Source organism: Agelaius tricolor, unplaced genomic scaffold, assembly GCF_023055355.1.
Source record: "Agelaius tricolor isolate 1412-34295 unplaced genomic scaffold, bAgeTri1.0.p SCAF_2, whole genome shotgun sequence".
Classification (NCBI taxonomy): domain Eukaryota; kingdom Metazoa; phylum Chordata; class Aves; order Passeriformes; family Icteridae; genus Agelaius; species Agelaius tricolor.
Genome location: NW_027269262.1, coordinates 70,821,084 through 70,844,672, shown reverse-complemented (window position 1 = coordinate 70,844,672; position 23,589 = coordinate 70,821,084). Strand labels below are relative to the sequence as shown.

The following is a 23,589-nucleotide window of genomic DNA, read 5'->3' as shown; positions in this document are numbered from 1 at the left end:
CATCTGGAGGATTAATTTATTTTCTGTCATTTTTTCATGTTTTACAAATCCATTGTATTTATAAAAGTAGTAACATGTTACTCTGATTTTTACCTAAAGATAGCCTATGACTTTACTGATCGATATTTCAGCAAGGGCTCTCTGAGACCTTGCTTGAGTATATCTAATTTTTTTTTAGATAGAAGATTACAATCAATTTATTCCCCATATAGAGAAATCCACTAGCAAAAAATTTAAAATATAAATTTAAAATATAATTGACTGAATTTGAAGGTAGAGAATATTATAAGAAGAGACTGCTACTGGACTAGACTTAAGTGATTTGCAGTTACAAATAATGAATGTAGCCTTGGAGTCAGCTTGAAGAAAACATTTCTGGAGTAAGGAATAATCTACAGTGCATTATTATGTTTTTAATGTTAGTAACAACAGTATGAAATGTAGATATGTTGCAGTTCTTTTTATTGCTGACCTGGTGATTTACATTGAAGTTCTTTTAATGTATTCCAACTGCAGCCTCAGGAAATGAAGCTCAGGGTTTGGGTACTGGGGGTTTTTTTTTTGTTTGTTTTTTACTTTTTTTGAAGAATGTGTATGTAGTTTAGTAAGAAAGATTAAATCAAGACAAAATAAATAATTAAGATATGTCAGAAATTGCATTGGAACACTCTATTCATTAAAAACCATTATATAAGCCATTAATGAACAATTTCTTTATTTTAAAATTTTAGAACATTTCTTAGTATTCATTGGTTGATTTGGCACTAATATGCAAACTACTTTCACATGAAGGTTGTGTGTGCATATGTGTATGTGTGTCCCTGCCTCCCTGCCTTTATACTGTCCACACTTTATCAGCATTCAGGGCAATGTGTTAAGAGGCATTTAAGATTTTGAAGGAAAGGCAGATCATCGGTTCTCAGATAAATGCCTTGATCTCTAAGGTACAGAAACATTCTGTAAAGTATTCTTCCAGTGTATGGAGAAAAAAATGTAGATCAACTGTTACTGTGACAAGAGAGGAAGCTAAAAGATTATGTCCTCAGGTTGGCTGTGGGTTGCCTGGGGAGGCAGGAGGTCTTGTTCTGTATTTGTCAGAGAAATACTACGTGTGTTCCTACGTGTGTTGTTTTTGGGTACTGGATGAGTTTTGTTCCTGTTACATCAGGGTAAGGAAGCATCAACACTGTTTTAATGAAGCACCTGAAGGTTTCTCTGGTGTAGGAACATCAGCAGTCTGGCATAAAATCTTGACTGCTGACTTTGTGTCACTTCGAGTTGGCCTTGATGCCATTAAGCAGCACACTGGTGCTGCAAGGTGGGACTGGATTCATTCCAGACACAATTCAGTACATCTGGGACAATTCATACATCATGGTTTGAAGCCATTTGCTTTCCCCTAGTAGAGGTTTGACACATTGAAAATATTTCTCTCTGTGTGAGCTCTAGAGACCGATGTTCTTTAATTTTCTTACGGACCTTGTTTCACAAAAAATAAAACTTGTATGCCATGAATTTAGTCTTAATTAATTCTTCTTCTTGCAACCTGCATGCATGAATTGAGATCTTAAGTATATGATTCAAAACAGTTTCTCATCTTTTGACAGTTTATCCCACAGTTTAAATGACTTCCTATTGTGCTGCATTGGTTTAAGAAGCACTAGCCAAATCCACTTTTGACTTATTTTTACAGTAGTTGTCACCATATATTATTAATAACATAATTTCTTTCTGAGCATTCTTCATATAAAATTAAAAATAGACAGAAGTTCTGAGTACTTTTCATTTGCAGAAAAAGATGACTAAATTAAATATGTCCTAATGAAACAGAGAAGACTTTATGATAACCTAATCAAGTCTAAAACTAGAAATGCACTGATAAAAATTGGTTCCCAGAAAAGTTAGGTGCTGAAAAAAAGATAAAAGCTGACATGGTTTTCATTAAAAAAAAAAAAAAAGACAAAATATAAAAAAATGTTTCAAGTGAAGGGTATTGTGAGAAACACTATTACTGTTTGTAGTATTGAGAAAAGAAGAGAGAAGGCAAGTATTGGCATAAGAAAAATCCTCATCATTAGTATCTGGTATTTTGCTGCATCATCTTGTACTTCTGCAGTTTGCTGCACCATTTCCAATTCAACTGCAACATTCTTGGTGCTAAGTTGGCATGGTTAGAAATTCAGAAAAGCTGAAATATGCAACTATTCTTCTCAGATATTATTTCCACATTTTAAATGTTTTCCATATTAAATATTCTAAACAAAAGTGTGAGAAATGCTGAGGTTGTACATGACACTGAGTACTGGAGCACACCAGGCCCCCTCTCCCAGGCAGCACAGGTGAGTGTCACTCTCACAGGGAAAGGCACAACACCAAGTGTCACCCCAGCTGCATTATTCACTGTGGTGTGCAGTGCCCAGGGGTAGGTGCAACAATTCAATCTAAAGAAACAATTGCATCTAAAGATTGTCCATTTCGTTCTGGTGGGAAAAATCTGCATTGGGCACCTGTCAAATCCTTCTGGCCCTAAAGGTGCATTGGCCAGTTGAATACTCTGATTCAAGAATCCCATATTTTATGTAATCTATATAAGATCTTTTTGGATAAATATTTAATATTTTTTCATCTCTCTTTATACATAAGTCCAAGCTGATTATCACAACAGATGATAGGATGAAGTTTATGTTATGGGAAGTGAGAGTGATAATAGGAGACTGATGATCTAGAAAATGTATGGTTTCTTTCAAAATATTTACTATCTGACCAAAGTTGGCTTTGATTAAAACAACAAGGGAATAGATGGTGGCACTTTGCCTTGGGGAAAAAAAAAGATTTTAGAAACTACATTGTGCAAAGTACATTGTTAACTAAACTTATTTGTCTAACCAGAGAGTTAGAGGGCAACACTGACATTTTGGCACTTTGAATAAGCATCAGCATCTTATGCTAGTTCCCAAACAGAAAGCTGTCCTTTAAGCTCTCCTTAAAACATATTGTCTCATCTTTGTAAAACATAGAAATGGAAATGAAATTAGGAAATGTTGAAAAAAAGGTCAAATGTTTGGTTAATTCCAATGGGTAGATCTATTTTTATTTCTCAGTTGAAACAATAACCATTATTAGTAAAACTCTTGCAATATTCTAGAAGTTAGTGGAGTTTTTGACTTGATCTGGAGTACTGCCAAACCCCATATACTCAATCTAAACGTTGTACTTAACTTCTGATAAAACTAAACAGCCATTTGAATTTCATGCTGATATGCCATAAATTTAACTGAAGCTATAGAAAAGAGGTCATTTGGAACCTTTTCTGGAAGTGTCTGCATGCTCATGCTATGACTTTCCTCAAAAACATACAGTAGCCTGTCTTGCTTTTTGTAATGTTGTTAGTTTTTCTTTTTAAGGTTAACATGAGGCAAAAGTATTTATTCAAAGAATGATACTTTTATTTGATTTTTATTTCCTCACTCATGTCAGTTCAAACGTTATAACAGAGTGTTACTGAGAGGGTTAACTATTTTCTAGATGCTGAGCTCTCAAAGAATTATCAAGGTTTAGTAAAGCTTTTCTTTTGATAGGGAACTTTTTTTATAATAAGTGACTTTGGTGGCTGCGACAACTACAGTTTTTAGGTTCAGAACTAAACCAGGAGGTCTGAAAAGGACGCTCACCAGGAGTCAGGGAGAGAGAGAGAGTCTCTTCTAAAATTTGCATTAAAATAGCATGGAAATCAGTGGACTTCCTGATATTCTTCAGTGTTCTCCAGTATTTAGATTATTTGTTGTGTATTATGAAAAAATCCTTTGGATTTTTGTATGCCTACTTTTTATCTTATTCTAAGTACAATCTCCACTATTTGGCCTGAATTACTGTTAATGGTATTTTTTGGTAGCAGTGACTATTCCTTAAATTAAAAAGTAGTTTTAGTAAGGTCATTGAGTTTTTGATTTGTGAATTAAGAAGATACTTCTGGACTCATTTGAGAAAAAAGATTTTATTGTTAACTGTGCATATTCATAGAGAAAAAGAAAGAATCACATTCTCGCTAGGAATAATCATATTAGGATTTTATTGCCATGGTTTGGTAACAGAATGTTCTGTTTGAAATTTCTCATTTAGTACTCACTACACATGGTACTTCAAAGATGATAGAGACTGTTTCAGCTTGCGTATCTGTGGTGTCATGAAATCATTACAGTGACAATTTACTTCAACCTACATTTCCACCCATTTCAAAAACCAAAGCAGCCTTTTATAGGACACCAGCCTGTCATGGACCAACAACAGCCACAGAGAAAAGGCTGCAGGATGCACACAGATAACACTTTCACAAGTTTGCATTTTGAATGTTAGATATCCATCCGTTTTCTTGAAAAAGGAAAAAAAAAAAAGTCATGGGCTAAAATACTTTGTGTCAGTTTACTTTGAATTGGTAAGATTAAAAACGTTTTCCATATCTGTCATATTATTCTCCATCACTGGGTATTTCTGTGACTGTAAAAGTGATAACATCTGGGGGCAATGGTTGTGAGGAGCTCTGTACTTTACACGATAAGCAAAGTAAGCAGATTCCCAACAGCCCAAAGCAAAAATGGAGCTTGGAGTATTGGATCTCTCCCATTAATTGGTGTTGATTTGGTTTTGCCATGAGATCCCAAAGGGTTTAAAACTGATAGTATTTATGCTAACTACCTATTTTGTCAGAAGATAGAGAATTAAAGTGTAAAAAAAAATAAATTGACAACCTCAAAATGCTAACAGCTCTCAAGTCTAGAGAATGTAGTTCTGTGCAGCAGTGTACATGATTCTATCTATAGCTCTTTTCCTGAGCAGTTACATCAGAAATGCCAGTTTCAGATACAGGACTAATTGGTGCAAAAGTTCTTATTGAGTAGTTTAATCTGCTCAAATTAAAAACTTAATTTAAATCAAGTTCCAGATTTTGAAAATAAATCTGACTTAGTTTTGGCTTAAGAATTAGTTGTTAAAAACACTTTTTCAACTTAAATTAGGCACGCATTGTTGCTTGTTCAGGTTTTTTGTTCATTTGCTTTTGTTTGTTTGTTTGTTTGTTAATTTATTTTGTTTGGTGGGTTATTTTTGTTAATTATATCTTTGCATAGAATTTTTTACCAAAATATTTCTAACTTCCTGTATAACTTACAGAAACACAATGATAATAAGAATTTATAGTTATAAGCTATACATATACTATAATCTATGTATAAACTATAAGCTATATGTGTATTATAATCTATAGTAAAACGCTATAGAATGTAGAACAATAATTTTTTTAAATGGACCAAATTATTGTGTAAACAAGCCCCTGCTTTGTATGTCAGTTGTTAAATACTAAAGACACCAGAATATTTGACAATTTACATAGGCACTAACTTTCGGATAAGATGTTCTGTTCCAGAGTGTTTAAGATATGTAATTATTCTCTTCACCCCAGGCCTCTAAGAACTAATCTAAATTTTATTGTTAATGATAATACATTTGTTTAGATTGAGTTGTCCCCGATGATATTAGGAGTATTATAATTTAAGTTACATAATTTTTCTGATTTTTTTTTTTGATTTACACTAGAAGTTACATGGGAAGACCAGCAGAAAAAGGTGAATGGTACAATAACTGATGACAAACCATTGCCGAAAAAGAAACACCATTCTGAGACAGGTTTGTCAGGGTTTGGAAAACCACATGAAAGCATGAGACAATAAGACCACATTTCATGCTTTTGTAATGCGTGTGTGCTTTATGTACCTTATTTTTTCACTTTGGTGTGAAATATTTAGCATGTAGAGACCATTTAGATGATATAGTCTTGTTTTAGAATAGCCAAAATAGATTTGCTTTTGTAAACAATTGTGTTAGAATGCACATACATTAGAAAAGAAGTGTTCTGGCACAGTATTAGATATATTTTGCTTTTAGTTTTGAATTTTGTTATGACTTAATATGTTTGTGCAAGCCTCAGGAATCCAAGTATAATCTATGCTGATTCTTATTTAGTTGACCAAACCAAGGTATCTACTGCATGTATGGTGAGAAAATAATCTTCTACAGACTTAAATCTGAAACCTTCTTTCACTATCACACATGGCAGAAATAATGTTCCAGTGTAATTTTTTATACAAGCTGCAGTTTATATCTTCATACTTGGAAGTTCTCAAATCTTAAAAATCTCTTCTTTCCTCCATTCTGTACACAAATGGATTTCTTCTGAAACTAAAAACTGTCATAAACTTTTTTTCACCTCAAATGGCAAGTTCAATTATTCAGCTATCTTTGTTCCTACAAATGCATAGCAATAAAATGTAAAGCTAGTAATAATAAAAATGATGATAATAATAGTGTTATTCTGTCTCCATAATCAGAGAATAAAATGTCCTAATCACATTAATTTATACACTTGCAAAGGGCAAGCACACTTTAAGGAGTAGAGAAGGTAGGGAGAAGAGAAGGAAGGGGAGGGGAAAGAAAAGGGAAATGGGATCTTTATATTGCAGGTTTCATCCTGTTTTTAAAGATTGATCCAATCTACTCAAGTCAATGGGATTTTTCAGTTGCGAGAATGCCTTGGTTCAGTTTTGTGTTGCAAATAACTCTATTGTGCATATTAGTTGTCTCACTCTAATAACAACCCTTCTCCCAATTGCACAAATTAAAATTTACAAGATTGGCTGGCTGTGTCACCTCCTAAATTAATAATGCAATCTCACCTACATAATAATAGAATACTGATAATATCCAAATGTTTTGCTGAAGTTCAACTACTGTACAGCTGAAAGTGCAAGACTCAGAACTGAAGAAAACCAGTGAAATCTGTCTTGATTCTAACCTAGGAATTAGACAACCTAGCATTAAAAGTCCAGATGTGCCCTTGCATTTCCTGTTCCCCAAATTTTTGGTGCATCAGAAGTTACAGGATAAAACAAATACTGTTTATGAGAGTCAGGATCAGAATATCATATATCTTCTTTTCTAGCTGTTTTAACTGTTACATGATAGATTCAAAATACAATGTCTACACATCTGCACTGTTGTCTTTCCAGGGAGAGCTGAGCAGAATAGTGCCTGTGCCCTGACTTTTCTCTTATGTAGTATCTAAGTAGGAACAGTAACTCCATCTTCCAGCTGAGGTGGGCTTAGGACTGTGTTCTAGACAGAAAACTTATTTATAGTTATTGGCAGTAAATTTAGGGCCACCTTCCTCATATTTTAGAGAGAGGTAGCATATTTTTTAGATGGCTGCTCTTGGGGTATTCTACATTTTGGAGGATGAGTAAAATCTTATAATTGAAAGAAAAAAACAGGCAGAAGAATAGAAATTGGAATCAAATATGAGCAATGAAAAGTTCTCACTTTACAGGTGTTCTGTATATTAAAATGATAGTCATCTGATTTCTATCTATTTTTCTGTCTGGAACAGAACCAGTGATCTCCAGTCAGACTTGGTTTGAAAAGCCACAGTCACCATTATCAAAGTCTAGAATAGATACAAAGTTAAGTAAAACTTGTGTTCTTCACTTTACAGTCCTAAGTCTTTTTGTGAGGGCTGATGCCTGATAAGAGCATAACTTCTCTTTTAATTTGCATTATCAACAATATCTTGTAATCAGTAATGCATGGGATGGTGATACACGAGGCAGAAACGTTGAGGTGCTTCTGAACAAGCTACAATGGGCCTCAAATGGCACATCCCTGTATTCCTCAGATGCTTTTCCAAACTGAATCTTTCAAAAACCTTTATGTACTTCAGTGGTAGGAGTGGAGTAATGCAACTTGCAGGACTGGCATAATCTGCTATGTCTGCACACTATTGTTCCCTGTAGACATCCCTGTATCATTTCAGTTACCTTTCAAGGCATAGCAGTCAGGACATCTAGAAGAAGGTGCCACAACACTGTACTCATATCTGGATGTTGAACTATATTGTATCTATGACCATGATCTAATGGTGATGCAGCCTGGCAGAAGCTACCTAGAAAGCTTCAAATACCTTGAACCCTTACAATATAGGATTTACCCTCTGCACAGGACTGCACTTTCTTTCATCTGTGAGTGCTTTAAATGTTCTGTCTGCACAGAAAACAGTGAAGAGATACTAATGAAACTTAGTTCCTGAATGCAGAGGGTGCAATGGAGGCAAGAAGGAATAGGGACCACCTCATATTCCCCTGTTGTGATTGCCTTTTCATCTGTTGATGAGTTTTCTGATATGATCTGTTATGAAAGCTTATACTGTCTTTAAGTGCAGTTTGTCTGTTAAGAATTCAACCTAACCAGTGCCATGGAAATAGCCATGGCAGTAGTATAGCTGAGAAGACCTGGGAGAGCAAATAGGCATTGATTACATGAGTACCATGAGTGCAGAACTGAGATCTATGAGCAAATGAATAGATAACAAAGGAAATTTCAAACCCCAGAAAAATAACAGTAATACTGTACCTTGTAAAGCATTAATATTCAAGAAATATGCATGACTGGAAATGGGATTAGCAAATTTGTTGGAGGACAATTGAAGGTCATTAAATTACATAGCGAAATGGTTCTTGTGTTGCAGACTTTTCAAAAGAAGTTGATGATAAGATTTCTCTTCCTGAATATCAGAAACCAAAGTGATGGGGTTTTTTAACAGTGTTTTTAAACTCTAAGTTCTGATGCAATTTGCAGAATTAGTGTTAAGCATATTTCAAAGACTCAATTGTATTTATGTGAAGATTTTGAAGGATTGGAAGGGTAAAACTACAGAATCGTAGGTAAGCATAGCATAAAAATTCAAGCCATATTTTGAATCTGTCCCCTTCCTTTGGCTGATGTCAGTACTCTGTCAGAGAATACTGCATTCTAGACACCACTACATCAAAAAGCATTAGAAACAGTTACTTGTTCATACCTGAGATTATTAAGTACCTTCAGCACTCACCACTGCATCTGAACTGTAATAGAAGGTATTTGAAAGAAAGTGAATAAAACTCTGGTACTCTAATCAGATTTTGTTTTTCAGTGAAAAGAAAAGAAAAAGAAATACAGGAAGCAAACATTTTCACGTGGTTTTGCATTTTTATATATGAGGCCTTAAGAGAAGAAGTTGGAAAAGAAGGTTATGCGTAGAGAATGTGTCCTGTACTGATATGGATAAAACTAGGCAGGATACTGTTTTTCTTAAAAAGCAATTCTTTTAATCAGTATCATCACTAGTGTCTTTTGACCCCACCAAAGTAATTAAAATGGGAAAAGGACATAGTTTAGGGTACCATGGCAGAGATACTCATTTCTGTTCCATTTCACGATCCAAAATATTGGAAGCTGAATACAGCCTAGCAACCTGTGTCTCCACCCAGAGGTGACAATACAGAAACTGCCTTTGTAGGATAGCAAAGAGGGCAGGATTGGCTTTCCCCTGTTTTTCCTACAGAGAGCCAGTAGATTTGATGGGTATTACCTGAAACACTCCTGTAATGGTTTCATTATCACTGGCTGTTGAGCACATTGCAGTGTCATCAAATATCCAACCTTTACAACAGAAACTTTTGATTTCCAAGGAGCAGTTGAAGAACAGAATGGTGAGAAAGTGCTGAACATATATTAATATTATTGAACAGAAGAACACAGGGTAGTTAAAATGGATTTATAAATCTTGGACTGGAATTAAGTAAAAATTGATTGTCCTTGTAATTAATTTGGGGAAAGACATATTTCTGTAATATGGAAGTAAAATAAAGTTTTAGAGAAATCATAGCAATTGTAGATTAAACACATCAAAAAATATAACGTTAATGTATACTTAAAAATGATAAGTCTTTATATGGGTAGATTTGCTTTCCATTTAAAGGGAGTCATGCTTATTTTTATCTGTGGAACACTTAAGTCTCTCTCCTGGGTAGGACTATGCCATGACACCTACATAGACAAAGACTTTCACAAATCTAATGTTATGTAATGAAAACTAATTGTAGCTTATCTATTACCATGAATTCAGTTGTAGTGTGCAAACAGTAGTCCAAAATCATTCAAAATTGTGTTTATTTCACTAGAAGTTTGTAGTCAGAATTCACAGTATGACAGATTGAAAATTATGAAAAGGGAGAAAAGAGTTGGAAAATAGTTAGAAATGAGTTGAAAAAGGCAAAGTAAGGATAGGGCAGAGAGAGAGAGAGAGAGAGAGAATTAATTTCCTTCTCAGGATTCATAATAATTCCAATCCAATGTGTACTATAGTGCATTAATATTTTGAAGTGTTACTATTTTTTCTTTTTCCCCCCCTTATAAAATTACCACGTGAACTTTACTCAGAGAAGCAAAGCAATAAAAGCTCTCTCTGGATTCTTCATTTAGTTTACCTTTTGAGATTTACGAAAAATTTATGCAATCTACTTGGTTTAATTTGAATTAGAGATTTTATGATACTGAGAATATTTACAATTTCTTCTGTTATTTTCTACCATTGTATCTACTATCCTTGTCTTTGGGTAAGAGTAAGATTTTTCATATTTACTGTCTTTACCTATTGTGCTTTTTATGTAGTGTATATTACATATAGTCTATATTATGTAATTGCAGAATTAAATGTATTGCTTTAGTCTTTCCTGTATTTTTGATGTATTTTTGAGTAAAAATGTCAGCATACATCCAGTATACAGATGCTATTTTGTGTGTATAGGTTTATGCTTTAAGGTAAAGAACTCTAACTAAGAGGGACCTACCTCATTAAAAAGTTCAGAAGTGTGGGACAGGCTCTGTATCTAGTTGTGGTTTAATGCTTTTGGAGAATATTAAGTAATACTGATTTTATTCACATCTCAATGTAGTAAAATGGCCTTTCCATCTAAATCTTCTGCTAACAAGTATTTGTACTCTTAGCTTTTCTATCTACTCTTGTTTATATGTATCCTTAGCATTGCAGAGTTAGAATAATGTCAGGGGATATCTTACCTGAGAGTTAAATGTATTATATCAGTCTTCAGGTCTAATCTCATCCAGATTGATGACATATAATTATGGAACATACAGACTCTATGGAGCATTTCTGTCTTAGAGTCTATTCCGTGTTTTAAGATGATGCTTATTTGATTGTGCTATTGCAGATCATATTTTGTGAAGAGTGTCAGAAATGAGACTTTACAAATCTGAGCTTCTGTTTGCAGTGAAAGATCTTTGGTTCTTAGGAAAAGATAAAAATGAAATTAAGAAAACTCTTGAGGAGAAAAAAGCCAGTAATTTACTTATATCTCTCTTTCCTTTGCTTCTGTAAGAATTTTAGTTGGGTCTGTTTGCCATGTAAAGATATTTTGAACACTGAGTTCCTAAATACTTCTCTTCAATGGGTGACATTACTTACAATGAACAGCTGTATGTTGAAGCATGATAAAAGAGATGGTACTTATTTTGGGCAGGTTTCAGACTTAAAGTTTTTGTTAACTTTTTATGTTTATTTATTGAGATTTTCATCTGTTTCTAAATTTGTATATAATAGCCTTATACATACTACTCTCATACATTGAGATGAACAATTGTTGAAAATAAATGCTGGTTCCACAAAAAAAAGCAATAACTACAAACGGAGACTGGCTATTGACATGATGTAAATTTAATAGAATTGGTGATGTTGTTTTATTCTTACATTTAAACCTATTTCTATCAAAAATATTATTTTTTAGATTAAAAGCTACAAAACCAGAGAATTTTCAAGCTATTGTTTGAGATTTGTGGCATGGTGTCTTAATCAAGAGAAAAAGTGATTCACATAAGTCGCACTGCTTTTAAATTAATCAGTCTATTAGTACTTTCTTCTTCACATCATTATTTGGAAGAAGCTGGTGCATTACCATGCCACTTCTATGAATTCTTTAATATTTCCAACAATAAATACAAAAATATTATAATCCATTTATCTCAACAGATGAGGTAGCTGTTGATCAGGTATCCACAGTGAGACAACAACTATTACGTTTTTTCCCCTCTGGCTTCTATTAGAAATATTCTTCTAATATGTTTGATAAGTAAAAATCTAAAACTGGAAAATATTTGTAATTAAGAATGGTTTTTGTTTGCCGCTTTGAAATGTAAATTTTTTTTTTCATAACAAATACTTTGCATGAGGACTTTTAAAAAGGCTATTTTAAAAAAGTATTGGTATATGTGACTGATATGCACGCAAATACTGATAATTTGATCCTAAAATATTCAAAGAGACGTCCTTGCTATTCAGTTGTGTTTGTCTGGCATTACTAGAATACCTTGCATTATCTTACCAGACATGTTCCAAGTTTGGAAATAACATGATTCAATACTTTGAAAATTTATAGAGAAGGATTTATCTTGCTGCAGTATATGTCTCAAAGCTACTAATTCTTATGGATATTAAAAAAAATAAACCAAGGAGTGGGGTCTTGGTAGAGACTTTCTCATAGCTGCTTTTGCTATAGTAGGAATGTTCACTTCGGGGCTATACATAAGTAATATCAAATATTTTCAGATCATTTTGAATACTTTTAGCTGTGTTTTGATGGTGCTAAAAATGATTTATTTATTTATTTAGCACTTACAGCAATTATAGCTACATTTTATCAGTATGAGTGTAACATGACATAGAGAATTAGATCTTTCTATTTGCTTATTTGTATTTCTTCCAATGGATTCTTTATACTTGCCCAGATAAAAAAATATTTATACTCCATTGTTGTTTTTTTAACATGCAAAAACTTAGCAACTTTTGTCAAAACTACAGCTGCTATGCTTTCACACTACATATCTCATATATAGCTCTAATGTGTGTTCATTCTGTAAGCAAATTTAATTGCCTAGAAATGCATTCTAATTATGTATATTTCAAGCTGCTTGGTTTTGCAACAACTTTGGTAGTCTTGGCATTTGGTAGTAGATTGAAATATAATCTAACACTATAATATAAAATTGTTAAGTACAGAAGACAATGGTTATCAGATAAAATTTGGTGTTGTCTTTAATTTTGTTTTACTGATTTATGTTGCTTATTCTAATTTTGCATTTTTTCAATGGTATCTTGATATTGACTGTAAAATAATGATAAAATTACAGATATTTTTGTGATGTGTAAAACTTTCTGGACTTCTTTATCTAGTATCTTCAGCATTAATAATTTATGAGCAGTGTTTTGTGACTTATTGGAAAACTGCATGTTGAAATTAGACCAAGCTTATAGATTTTTTTTTCTGTTTCTGATGATTTTTGGGAGAAAGCATTTGTTCTGCTAGCACCAGTGGCTTCACAGTTCTTTGTAATTGTTTTTACTTTTCAAGATGAATTCCTCCCATCCTTTAGCTACAAATAGATTTTCAGTACATAGTATGACACTGTCCCTCAGATGTTTTCCATGTCTAAAATGGCAGTGTGCTTTTGAATGTGAAGTAACAACATAAATGATGAGATAGTTGCTTTGGCATTTGACTTGCATGCATTTGTAGTAACTTAGACTTGTGTGAGATGAGACCAACATTAGTTCTGAAAAAGTATTCTGAGCTGACCATGAGAGTTAATAGCTATACATTCTCTTTTCACACGTTCTGTATTTTGGTTTTGATAATTTTGCCTTTGGCAGAGCATTAAAATAATGCAGTCCTTTCCAGAGTGTGTTATGTGGATTCTGAAATGTTTGAGCTTGTACATACATTTGCAAAAAAAAATATTATTTTCTGTTTTGGGTGTCTGAAGTTTGGTTCAGCATAAATTACAATAATTTAATAATTGAAAAATCTAACAGCAGAAGTCCCTTGAATATTAAACTGAGTGTTCAATACTTGAAAGAGAAAAATAATATTTGCATTCAAGTAGATAACATTCAAAAAAATGAACAGTCATGATCAAAATTATTTATGCTAGTTAACATACCTTTTACTATCCAGCTTTTTCTTCAGCATCATTACAGGGATTGACTTTGCTTTCAATTATAACTTTTATTATTTCCTCAGCTTCTATACTAACTCTGTCTTTACTGTTCTTTTCCAACAACAGTAGTTTAACCACTTCTTTCTCAGCTTTCTTTTTTCTTCTAGTGTCTTTTTTTTTTTTTTTTTTCTCCACTTACTAACTCTGCTCTGCAGACTTCTCTCTAAAACAATTTTTGGCCCTTTCCCTCAGTGTCAGTTTTAACCTTCTGAATACATCCTCTCACGCCCATCTCCTTTGTCTATGTCTGTACATTACACGATGTGATCACAGAAGAAGCGGAATCATCAAGGAGAACAAACTCAGGTCTGTCTCTTCTACTGCTTTTCTCTGTGTTATTTTTTCATTTTACCTTTTCTATAGATTTTATCACAGCTCACTTCACATACTTTTCCCTCTCTTCCCCCTCAATAAACTGGCAAAATATTGACAAGGTTTAAGAATTTTAATTTAAAACACTTATGTAATTTCTATTACCTATTAACTATGAACTCTATTAAAGTCATGAAAGGTAGCTGATGACAAGTAGGCTATACCTTAAGACTTTAAACTGATTTGAATTCTATCACATGAGTTCTTATTTCCCATCTCAAATCATTTGAAAATTAGCCCTTAAAGTTCCAGATAACACATGAAAGCAATCTATAATTTGTTTTATCTATGCATTTGAAAACTGCTACAAAACTGCAGAAACTCTTCTATAACTAGTTCTTTTTGACTCTGGGAGGATATAATTTCAAAACGGAATAATTTCAGTAAGTTAAATTTCATGCACTGAATTCCAAACTTAGTGTTTCAGTTAGAGAGTTTTTAGTGAACAAAAGCTCTTTTCTCATGCCAAAAATGGAAATCAAAAAGTTATGATAGTATGAAAGCAAGAAGTCAGAACACTGAAGGAGTCCTCACTTAGCTGCATTGTTTATGAGGCATATTGTACATTACTTATGGTTTCTTTCATAACAATTTTTTAAGCTGCCATTTAATTGAATTTTCCATGTACTTTATATTACTGGCAGAGAACTAATATCTATCAAGGCACCCTAGCTCGAAAAATGCAGTATTTGTTCACATTACTCTGTTTGTTCAGTTATGGTATGTAGAACAACATACCACAATTCCCCAAATTTAATTAAATTAAATTCAGCTATAAAATTCAAATTTTACAATTACTGTGTAAAAGCTTTAATTAATTTCCTGTTTCTCTGCTATTATCCCAACAAATTAGAGAAGCCACTTGGATGCCATTTAGGTTAGCAAATCTGGAGAAGTTTTGGGGTATATTGACTGGTCCATTAAATTTAGGTGATATTTAGTGAAACATTTTTGTCTTTTCTATACTATGACTGGCTCCTTCAGAGCTCAGTTTTACCTTTCATACTGGTCTTGTCCTAATTAGAACCATAGATTTTTTTTACAGAATCTTGCAGATGTTATTTGCTGTGGTTTTCATCTTAAACAAATAGCAATATAGAAATTGTTAAAATTACAGGCTAAAAAAAAGTTGAGGATGGGTAGGGAAGACAACTGGCAGGATTTTCTGAAAGTGCTCTTTTGTAAATCACTATTATTAGGAATTAATAAATTATGCTGTGGAAAGACTGAGTTTACTTACCTTGTGCTTATGATTCACTGCCAGTTCCTGTGCAGTGATTCTGAATCTCTTTTATTGCAAAAATGAACTAGAAGATTGGGTGACCCATTTCCTATCTGTTCATAATAAAAGCTGTAGGCCTTTTTATTCCGAAACCTTCCTCTGAGTTATTGATTGAATCCATATATTAAATCAGAATGTGGAATCAGTCCATATCTGTCTCAGTACTCAAAGAAATCAGACCTTAAATTGGTCAAAAAAACCCATTTATTTTCATCACCTGTGTTTCTTGAACATATATAAGTAGTTAATACTCTTTATTATTAAAATTTTTGACATTGCAATTCTACAAAACACTACTTAGCTCACAGTGTTAAGTAAATGTATTTGGCACTGATGAATTTAATTGTCTAGCACAAAAATGCCAAAGCATGATCAGCTCTGCAGTTGCAATAATTGTTATTAATATCCTTAAACTCAGGAGAAAATTGTTGTGTGTATAGTAACATATTTTCAGATGCACATTTGAAACAGGTCCTCTTCCATGTTTGCCTTAGTAACAAATAAGGTTACACGTTTCAATCCAAGGCACTTGGACCACAGCTAAAAAGCAAGGGATTCATTTCAAAGGCCTACTTTAGAACAAACTGTTTTCCCATTGCTTTAGAATTTGCTTTAAAAAGTGTGAATCTAGGATTATCAATTTACAGGTTTTCTTAGGAGATGGTTTTCACATAGTTTATTTATCATGGTTTATTTTTCATGCTACCAAACATTAATGTATTTCAGAGGATTAGCTATTGATTTAAGGGTGTTATTAGACCAAGAAGTCCTGTGAAAGATAAATATCTGAATATGTTACAACTGCATTGACAGAAAAATTCTGCAATTTCCTCTCTCTGGATATTAAAATCTATAATTGTAAAAAAAAAAATATCCCTTGACAAAACTTAGATTTTTTTGTTGAAAAGTTTTATGAAAGTGTGTGCAAAGCTTTTGCTGTATATTTCAAGCGCAAAAAACAAAACAAGTTCAGAAAGATGAGAAGCAAAAGAATTTTAATATCAGTTTTGTTATCTGACAGCAGTACAGCTTGATAGCATCCTTAATGAGTAAACCCTGTTTTTCTTGGGTGAAGGAGGAGCTTTGCGATCCAGGGCTTTCACAAACCTGCTTTGAGATGCAGGGTTTTCATATTTTCCAAATTAACATGTTTCATAGGTTTAGATGTTGTCAAAACTGTTGAGAATGTCTTCACTAAGAGTTTTTCCATTCAGGAGAAGTGGAAGTGAGCCCTTGTCTACCCAAGAGCCTTAGTGAGAAGCATACATCTTTATTTTCATCTCTAAGATGGGTGAGACCAACCAGTTATCATCGTGGCAAAAATTACTGGCAATTGCACATAATACTTACTGGTTCTTCAAACATATAAAATACAGAGAACATTCTTCAGAATTCCAACAATTGATCTAGCTGACTCAAGTAACTGCCCAAAAAATGATCATCAAGGCATTGCAAAAGGCAGATCCATGCCAGTCAGGGTATGGCAGTCAGGGCACATACAGCAGAAATAGTGCTGAGTGAGTAATTCTAGGATGAGAAGGGCTGGCATAGTAATACCCAGGCATTCTAAACTTTCTAACATGAATGGAAGTTAGAAGAGACTGTTCCATTTCTAAAGGGCCATGAAAGGAATGGAAATAGATATTGAAGTCCTTTTTTGCATCCTCTGGCGTAAAACTGTCATGTTAAGAGCACACAAAGGCTTGATTAGAGTTTTTGTTGACTTTCAGAGTGAAATTCAAATAGATAAGGACTTTGAAATACCATTTTTTGGTGCTTAATTATGAAGTTTCTTTGTAATAACATGATTTATGGAAATGAAGCCTACAAAAACTAACAAACCCTACTGAGGATGAGTGACCAAATTGGAAGAGCTCATAAACCTGGACAGTGAAGGGCCAAACAGTGAACAAACAGTGTGGCAAATTTACTGTAGGAGAAAACAAGGACAAAAAAAAAATGGTACAGTTCAGAGTGTTTAAGAAATCAACTGCATTAGAAGACAAGGAGCACAGGTCTGTTAATTCATTCTTATCTTACAGAACCATGAGAGGTTTTTCAAGTCTTCCAAAAGAGAATCTTCTGTGATATACTTACCCTTTATAAACAGAACATGACACCCCTCTGCTTTTGAGTTATTATTACAGTCAGTATTCTGTGACACACTTTCCTTTATAGAACAGGATGATGCCTGTTCTGTTTCCATTTTCCTTATGTTGAAAAAAAATTTCTGGGTAGGATTTGTAACATTTTAGCACAACTATGATTAAATTACTTGTGCATCTCTGAACACTTCTGTGATATTTAGTTTGACAGGCTTATTTAAAATCTGGTGCCTTAGACTGTGAAGGAGACATTTAAAGCATCTAAATCTGTATTTGGTCAACAAAACCCAAAGGTTAAACTCCAAATTCAGTCTAATTTTGTAAACTCTGAATTCAATCTACAGGTACTTAGCATAGTAATAGATGTATTATACTGGATGGCTGGGCAGCTCTTTGTCCTTATTTTTTAGTTTGTTTAGAATTAAATCCAGAAGCCAAAGACTTCTGAAGTAGCCATCTGTACTAAACCCCAAAAATAAATGCTGATGATCAGTCTGCTGAAGCTAAAATAGTAAATACATCAGATCATGTAATTTAAAATGACAGCATAATTTTGCAAAATGTTTGGTAGTTTAATTTGTAACTATTCTGAGTTCCAAATGCAGGTGATCATTTTGTGTTCTTTGGCTAAACCTTTGAGTATCTTTCTAGTTATTGAGATGCTAATTGATGTGTTTTGCATTCTTCTATTGCTGAAGAATCTCTATTAGTACCTGTTAGCTTTTCTGAGAGCAGAGGCACAATTATTACCAAATGTTTGTGCCTATGATTGGAAGTGGCTGTATCAAAATGTGAAATTCTCTGTGGTTATGCTGTGGAGTGTACCAGTGGTGGGAACTCTGAGAAGCATGCTTGGCAAGCAGGATATTGGAAAGCTTTATAATAAGACTGCTCAGGTTTTCCTGAAAACAATGATGAACTTATAGTGGGGCTGATCTGAATTGATTTATATGGGTACAGAATATAAGGGCCTACTGGCTACTCAGATATTTTTCTTTTACACTTTCAAAATCCTATTTCATGTCAGTTATATAGGGAGGATGTGCCAGAATTCCTGGGAGAGGCTAAATGGGATGTTTTAGCTAATATTTGACTTACTACTTCTTTCTTCCATGTTTTTTCCATGTAGACCTCAGTATTTTATGAAAGCCACCAAAATGTGTGTACACATTTGTACGAGGCACAGAAAAACATCACCAGCTACCCTGCAAAAATAATCACAGAAAAGGATCTAGGCAGCATAAAAAAAGGGTTAGCCATAGCCCTAATCATTACTTTAATAAATATGCAAAATAGAACTTTCCAACTTGCTTAAAAATATATTTGCACTTTACCATCTGCACTGATCTGTACCTAATGATGAAGACCTTAGCTGACCCTGTCAATTTATAAACCCAGGATTGTAGAGATTCTTTAACTTCCCTGTTTAGATTACCACACCATTTTATTTAGTTCTTTTACTAAACAGTGTCGTGTATTCTGCAAATAATCCAAAGGAACATTGTTAACATGCTTTTAGCATTGTGATAAAAATTTATTTAAGTGGCAAGAAATGTCCCCCAGGTTTTAGTCTTTCTTTGGTATGTCAAGCTTGAAACCAACAAGAAAAATAAAAAAAACACCAACAAAAGAAAAAAGCCATCAAGCAATCCTCAAATAGCAAACAGGAATGTGAAGCCATGTTCCCCGCTAGGAAGTTGGCTGGCTGAAATAGTCTTTTTTTGAGCATGTCCTTTTAAGAGAAATAAGTTATATTTAAACAGTAATATTAAGTATCAAGAATATATAAGTTAATATATATATATATATATATAGAAGAACCCTTCAACAACCATTAATTATTTTTTCTTTTCATTCAAACTGTGATGTGGATCACAGACTTGGAAAGAACTTGTTTGCGGCAGCAATATTTTTTTTATATTTGCCACAGATCAGAAAAGAACCCCCGGAGTGAAGTTCAGTAACCATTTATATCACAGCATCTGATACTTTGCTAGACCTGTACCAGTTAGGCAGTTTAATTTTTCACACTGTTGAAAGCCAGAATGAAAAAATTTAGAGCTAACTCCTTAGAGGTAGACTTGGAATTTAATAGCTCAGCAAACAGGAGGAAATGTTATCCTTTGAGTACAAGACCTTTAAGTGGCAAGTTTTGATGTTCAAAGCAAATACTTCTACATTTTATTATTTAATTTTAGGAGACAATCTTCTTTCCTTTGCCTGATTTGATAATAAGGCTATGAGGATGGTTCAGGGGCTTGAGTAGAAGCCATACAAGGAATGACTGAGGTGACTTGGTCTATTCAGCTTGGAGGAGACCGAGGGAAGACCTTGGGGAAGTCTATAACTTCCTTGTGAGGGGAAGAGGAGAGGCAGACACTGATCTCTCTTTGTGGTGCCCAATCACAGGACCTGAGGGAATGGCCTGAAGTTGCATCAGGGGAGCTTTAGGTTGGATATTAGGAAAAAGATTCTTCAGCCAGAAGATGGTTGGGCACTGTAACAGGCTCCCCAGGGGCAACAGCACCAAGCCTGACAGAGTTCAAGAAATCTTCGAGCAATACTCCTAGGCACATGGTGAAACTCTTGGGGCTGTCCTGTAAAGGGCCAGGAGCTGGACTCAATGATCCTTATGGGTCCCTCGCAGCTCAGAATATTCTGTGATTTTGTGATGTTGTTTCAGGGATTTTTTTTCAGAATAAAATTGATTTTCCCATATTCTCATGAATAACATTTCAAGAGAAATCTCTAGTAAGAAATTCAGCTAGCATTTTTCTGAAGTACTTACCCAAAGTTAGGATACTACATATATATTTAATTTTAAAAATAAAATGTTATTTAATAATTTGGACTACCTTGAGAAATCAGACTCAATTTTTAATAAAGCAGATAAGTAGAGGAGGTAATTTACCCGCTGTAGAAATAGAATTCATATTCATAGTCATATTGCTGATACTAGGTGTCTGCAAATATGAAAAATAGAAGGATAAAACCTTTTATGTCATTGTCATATCTTGTGCCTAAACTCAGAAACAGACTAGGACTTCCATATCTGTCTCTTGCAGTGACATGTGTATCCTCCAGCATTGGAAGCTGCATTTTTTTTTCATTCAAAGCAAGGAGGTCAAGATTTATTTTAGACCTCTGTTCAGTTTATGCAAATCTCATTCACCTGGATCCCAGGTGAATGAGAAGAGAAAGGTCAAGACAGAACCAGGATTTAACCTTAAGTTTGGAGCAGTCACCTGTGAGAGAAGGGAGAAACCCTGGGAAGCCCAGCACCTCCCAGCTGTAACCTTAAGGCTGCACAATCAGGTTGCCCCTTATCTCCACCAGGAAGCCAGCAAGTTTGAGCAGTTGTTCAATGCTGCCATCAGTAATTTTTGAGAAATTGTTCAATACTGCCACAGTATCCATGACTAGGGAGAAATCTGCTATCCTGCTTCTTCTGTGGAACTGTTATTCTATTCTCTCATCTGTTCCAAGGAACTTGGAGTCCCTGCTACATGAGACTTCTTGGTTTGATGTGGGTGAAGTCTGATGGGGGTCCTGGCACCCCCAGGTACCCATCAGAAGAGTAAAGTTCATTGAATTAAGGCATTTCCAAGAAAATCAAGGCCATTTTAGATCAGTTTTAGTTCTTGACAAGTCTGCTCTTGTATTCTTTTCTATTCATTTTATCTTCCAGATACATATTCAATTGTTAGATCTCTCTCAGAGATATTAGAACCAGTTAGAAAAAACAAGGAGTTAGACCATGGGAGCATGGCTGTGTCTACTATTAAATAAAATGTCAGTGGTCATTATAATAGCAATGTCTACTTTGATGGTAGAAGAAGGTTGTGAGAGAGAATATTTTAGCATTTCAATCTCTCTATATCTATAGTTCATTCCTATATTTCATCCATATACTTAAATATATCTGTAGTCTGATAAAGCAGAAAACATACAATTATTTTCTGTAACATGCAGAAATATCTCCATTAAAGCATTGATTTATTTTCTTCAAAGTACATTGCTCTGAAAAAATTAGTTCTTGAATTGAGAACATTACACCACAGGACACAATATATGCTTTTCACTTTGTAAATCAAGGTTAAATTAGATAATGTAGAAAAATAATGACTAATGTGATGATACTGGTCATATATAGAAAAAAAATCAGATCAAGATTTTTTAGGAGTGACTTTGTCTTCTCATACTTTTCAGTTTGAGACATTTTAAAATAATCTTATAGTGATTTATGGGTTTTCAGCAGTTTCAAGACATTAAGGGTCCTTAGAGCTTTTTTGTTTTGAACACATTACAAACAAAAGCATTAATTACTTTAGTATCAACATCCTGAACCTGCTATGAATTCCTTTAGAGGTGATGAATAGCCCCATAGCTGCAGTGAAGATCTTTGCTGCTGTGATGTTAATATTTTTTTATTTGGTAAATGGATAATATCAGTTTTGTTCAGTTCTGCTGCTTCCACCCAAATAAGATCTTCCTCAATTCAATCTTCAAACCTTTCTAGTACTTCTTCAGGCAGCTCTTCACAATACATATGAAACCTCAGTTCATATGTATTGTGAAGAGTCGGATCCACTGTGTTGAGCCTTCTACTAAAACCTAAAGAATATATCTATTGTAGAGATTTGTTACAGCCCTTCAATCACACTTTTAAAATTCAAGAATCAAATAGACTTCTATGTTTGCAAATGCTATGATATTAATTTCTATGGTCTGGTTTGAAAATATTTTCCTATATACTTTCTATATCTAGAACAAGAATGAGTGAAAGTCTGACAGGTTTCAAACTTCTTTATTTTGACAATGTATTTATTTAAAGATACATGTTTGAAAGACATCTATACATAAGGATAAATGGACTTCTAGGCCTCTTAAAATTATTACTCTGTATAAGATTTCTATATTAAGATAATATTTAGGCAAAGTAAAGATTTCTTTTCACTATGCATATGGACCAACCTAGAAATGTCATCATTCTCTCTGAGCTCAAGCTCATGGGTGTTATAATGACTCAATTCACTTTCTTCTATTGTGCATTATGTTGGATCAGTGCTATAGCTATCAAATTGCTTTCTGCTTTAAAAAGTAATGCAACAATAAAAGATATTGTATTTGTAGATTATATGTTTGTAACAGCAATTTAAAACTAAAAGAAAAATAAAAATCTTTTGATTGAAGGAAAAGGTTGAAGAGCAAAAAAATCGATCATTCTCTGCTATTTTCCTAGCACTATCCACAGCCCACATAGATAGTAAGGCCAGGCTGCCCAAAGGCCAACTCAGAAGAGCACAAAAAGCCTTATTTAAAAATGGTGTAGAGTGTGGGGCAGGAAAGGTCAGGGAATGGGAGAAGTTCCAAGAACTGATTCAATAGCCACTGATTGCTGAAAGTGTAGGCTTATGACCTGCCATATCTGTTTCCCATTAATTTGCCTAATAGTTCCACTAGAAATTGCCAGCAGAACAATAATCTTGATCCCACACATGATAGGAAGCCAGGTCCTATTGGAGTGTAGCATATTATTTATGCTCTCTGTAGGAACACATTTTTCTTTCTTATGATTCTACCTTGCTTGAGTATGATTTCTCTCTGAATTTGACTTCATCCTTTGCTTTGATACCCACTTACAAAATTATGTTTCCTTAAAATACAACAACTCTTGTTTTCTTCTTCAGTCTGTGTACTGTAAATTAGATCATAATTTTTTGAGCAATCCTCAATAACCAATAACTGGAAAAATATTTAGTTTTACTAATGCATACTATTTTTGGTGTGTAGCCTGGGGGCTGTTGTTCTATATTCATGGGATTGTTTTAATTGAATTTAATATAGTTTTGAAAAGGAAACAGAACCTATTTCAAAGTTAATGTATTTCTAATTTAA

At 33.8% G+C, this 23,589-nt stretch overlaps 1 protein-coding gene across 50 annotated transcripts in view; it reads left to right on the top strand.

The window, feature by feature from the left end:
- Window positions 1-23,589, top strand: part of RIMS2 (regulating synaptic membrane exocytosis 2) — a 445,153-nt gene that overhangs the window by 327,159 nt on the left and 94,405 nt on the right. For 30 of the 50 annotated variants that reach the window (XM_071421423.1, XM_071421444.1, XM_071421418.1 and 27 more), the window contains one exon: window positions 14,206-14,238. The exons of 15 other annotated variants lie outside the window; for them this stretch is intronic. In XM_071421423.1, coding sequence (XP_071277524.1) covers window positions 14,206-14,238 — 33 coding nt within the window. Of the gene's footprint in view, window positions 1-5,589; window positions 5,680-14,205; window positions 14,239-23,589 lie in introns of all 50 variants that reach the window. 5 more of the 50 variants (XM_071421422.1, XM_071421411.1, XM_071421406.1 and 2 more) reach the window with 2 other exon arrangements.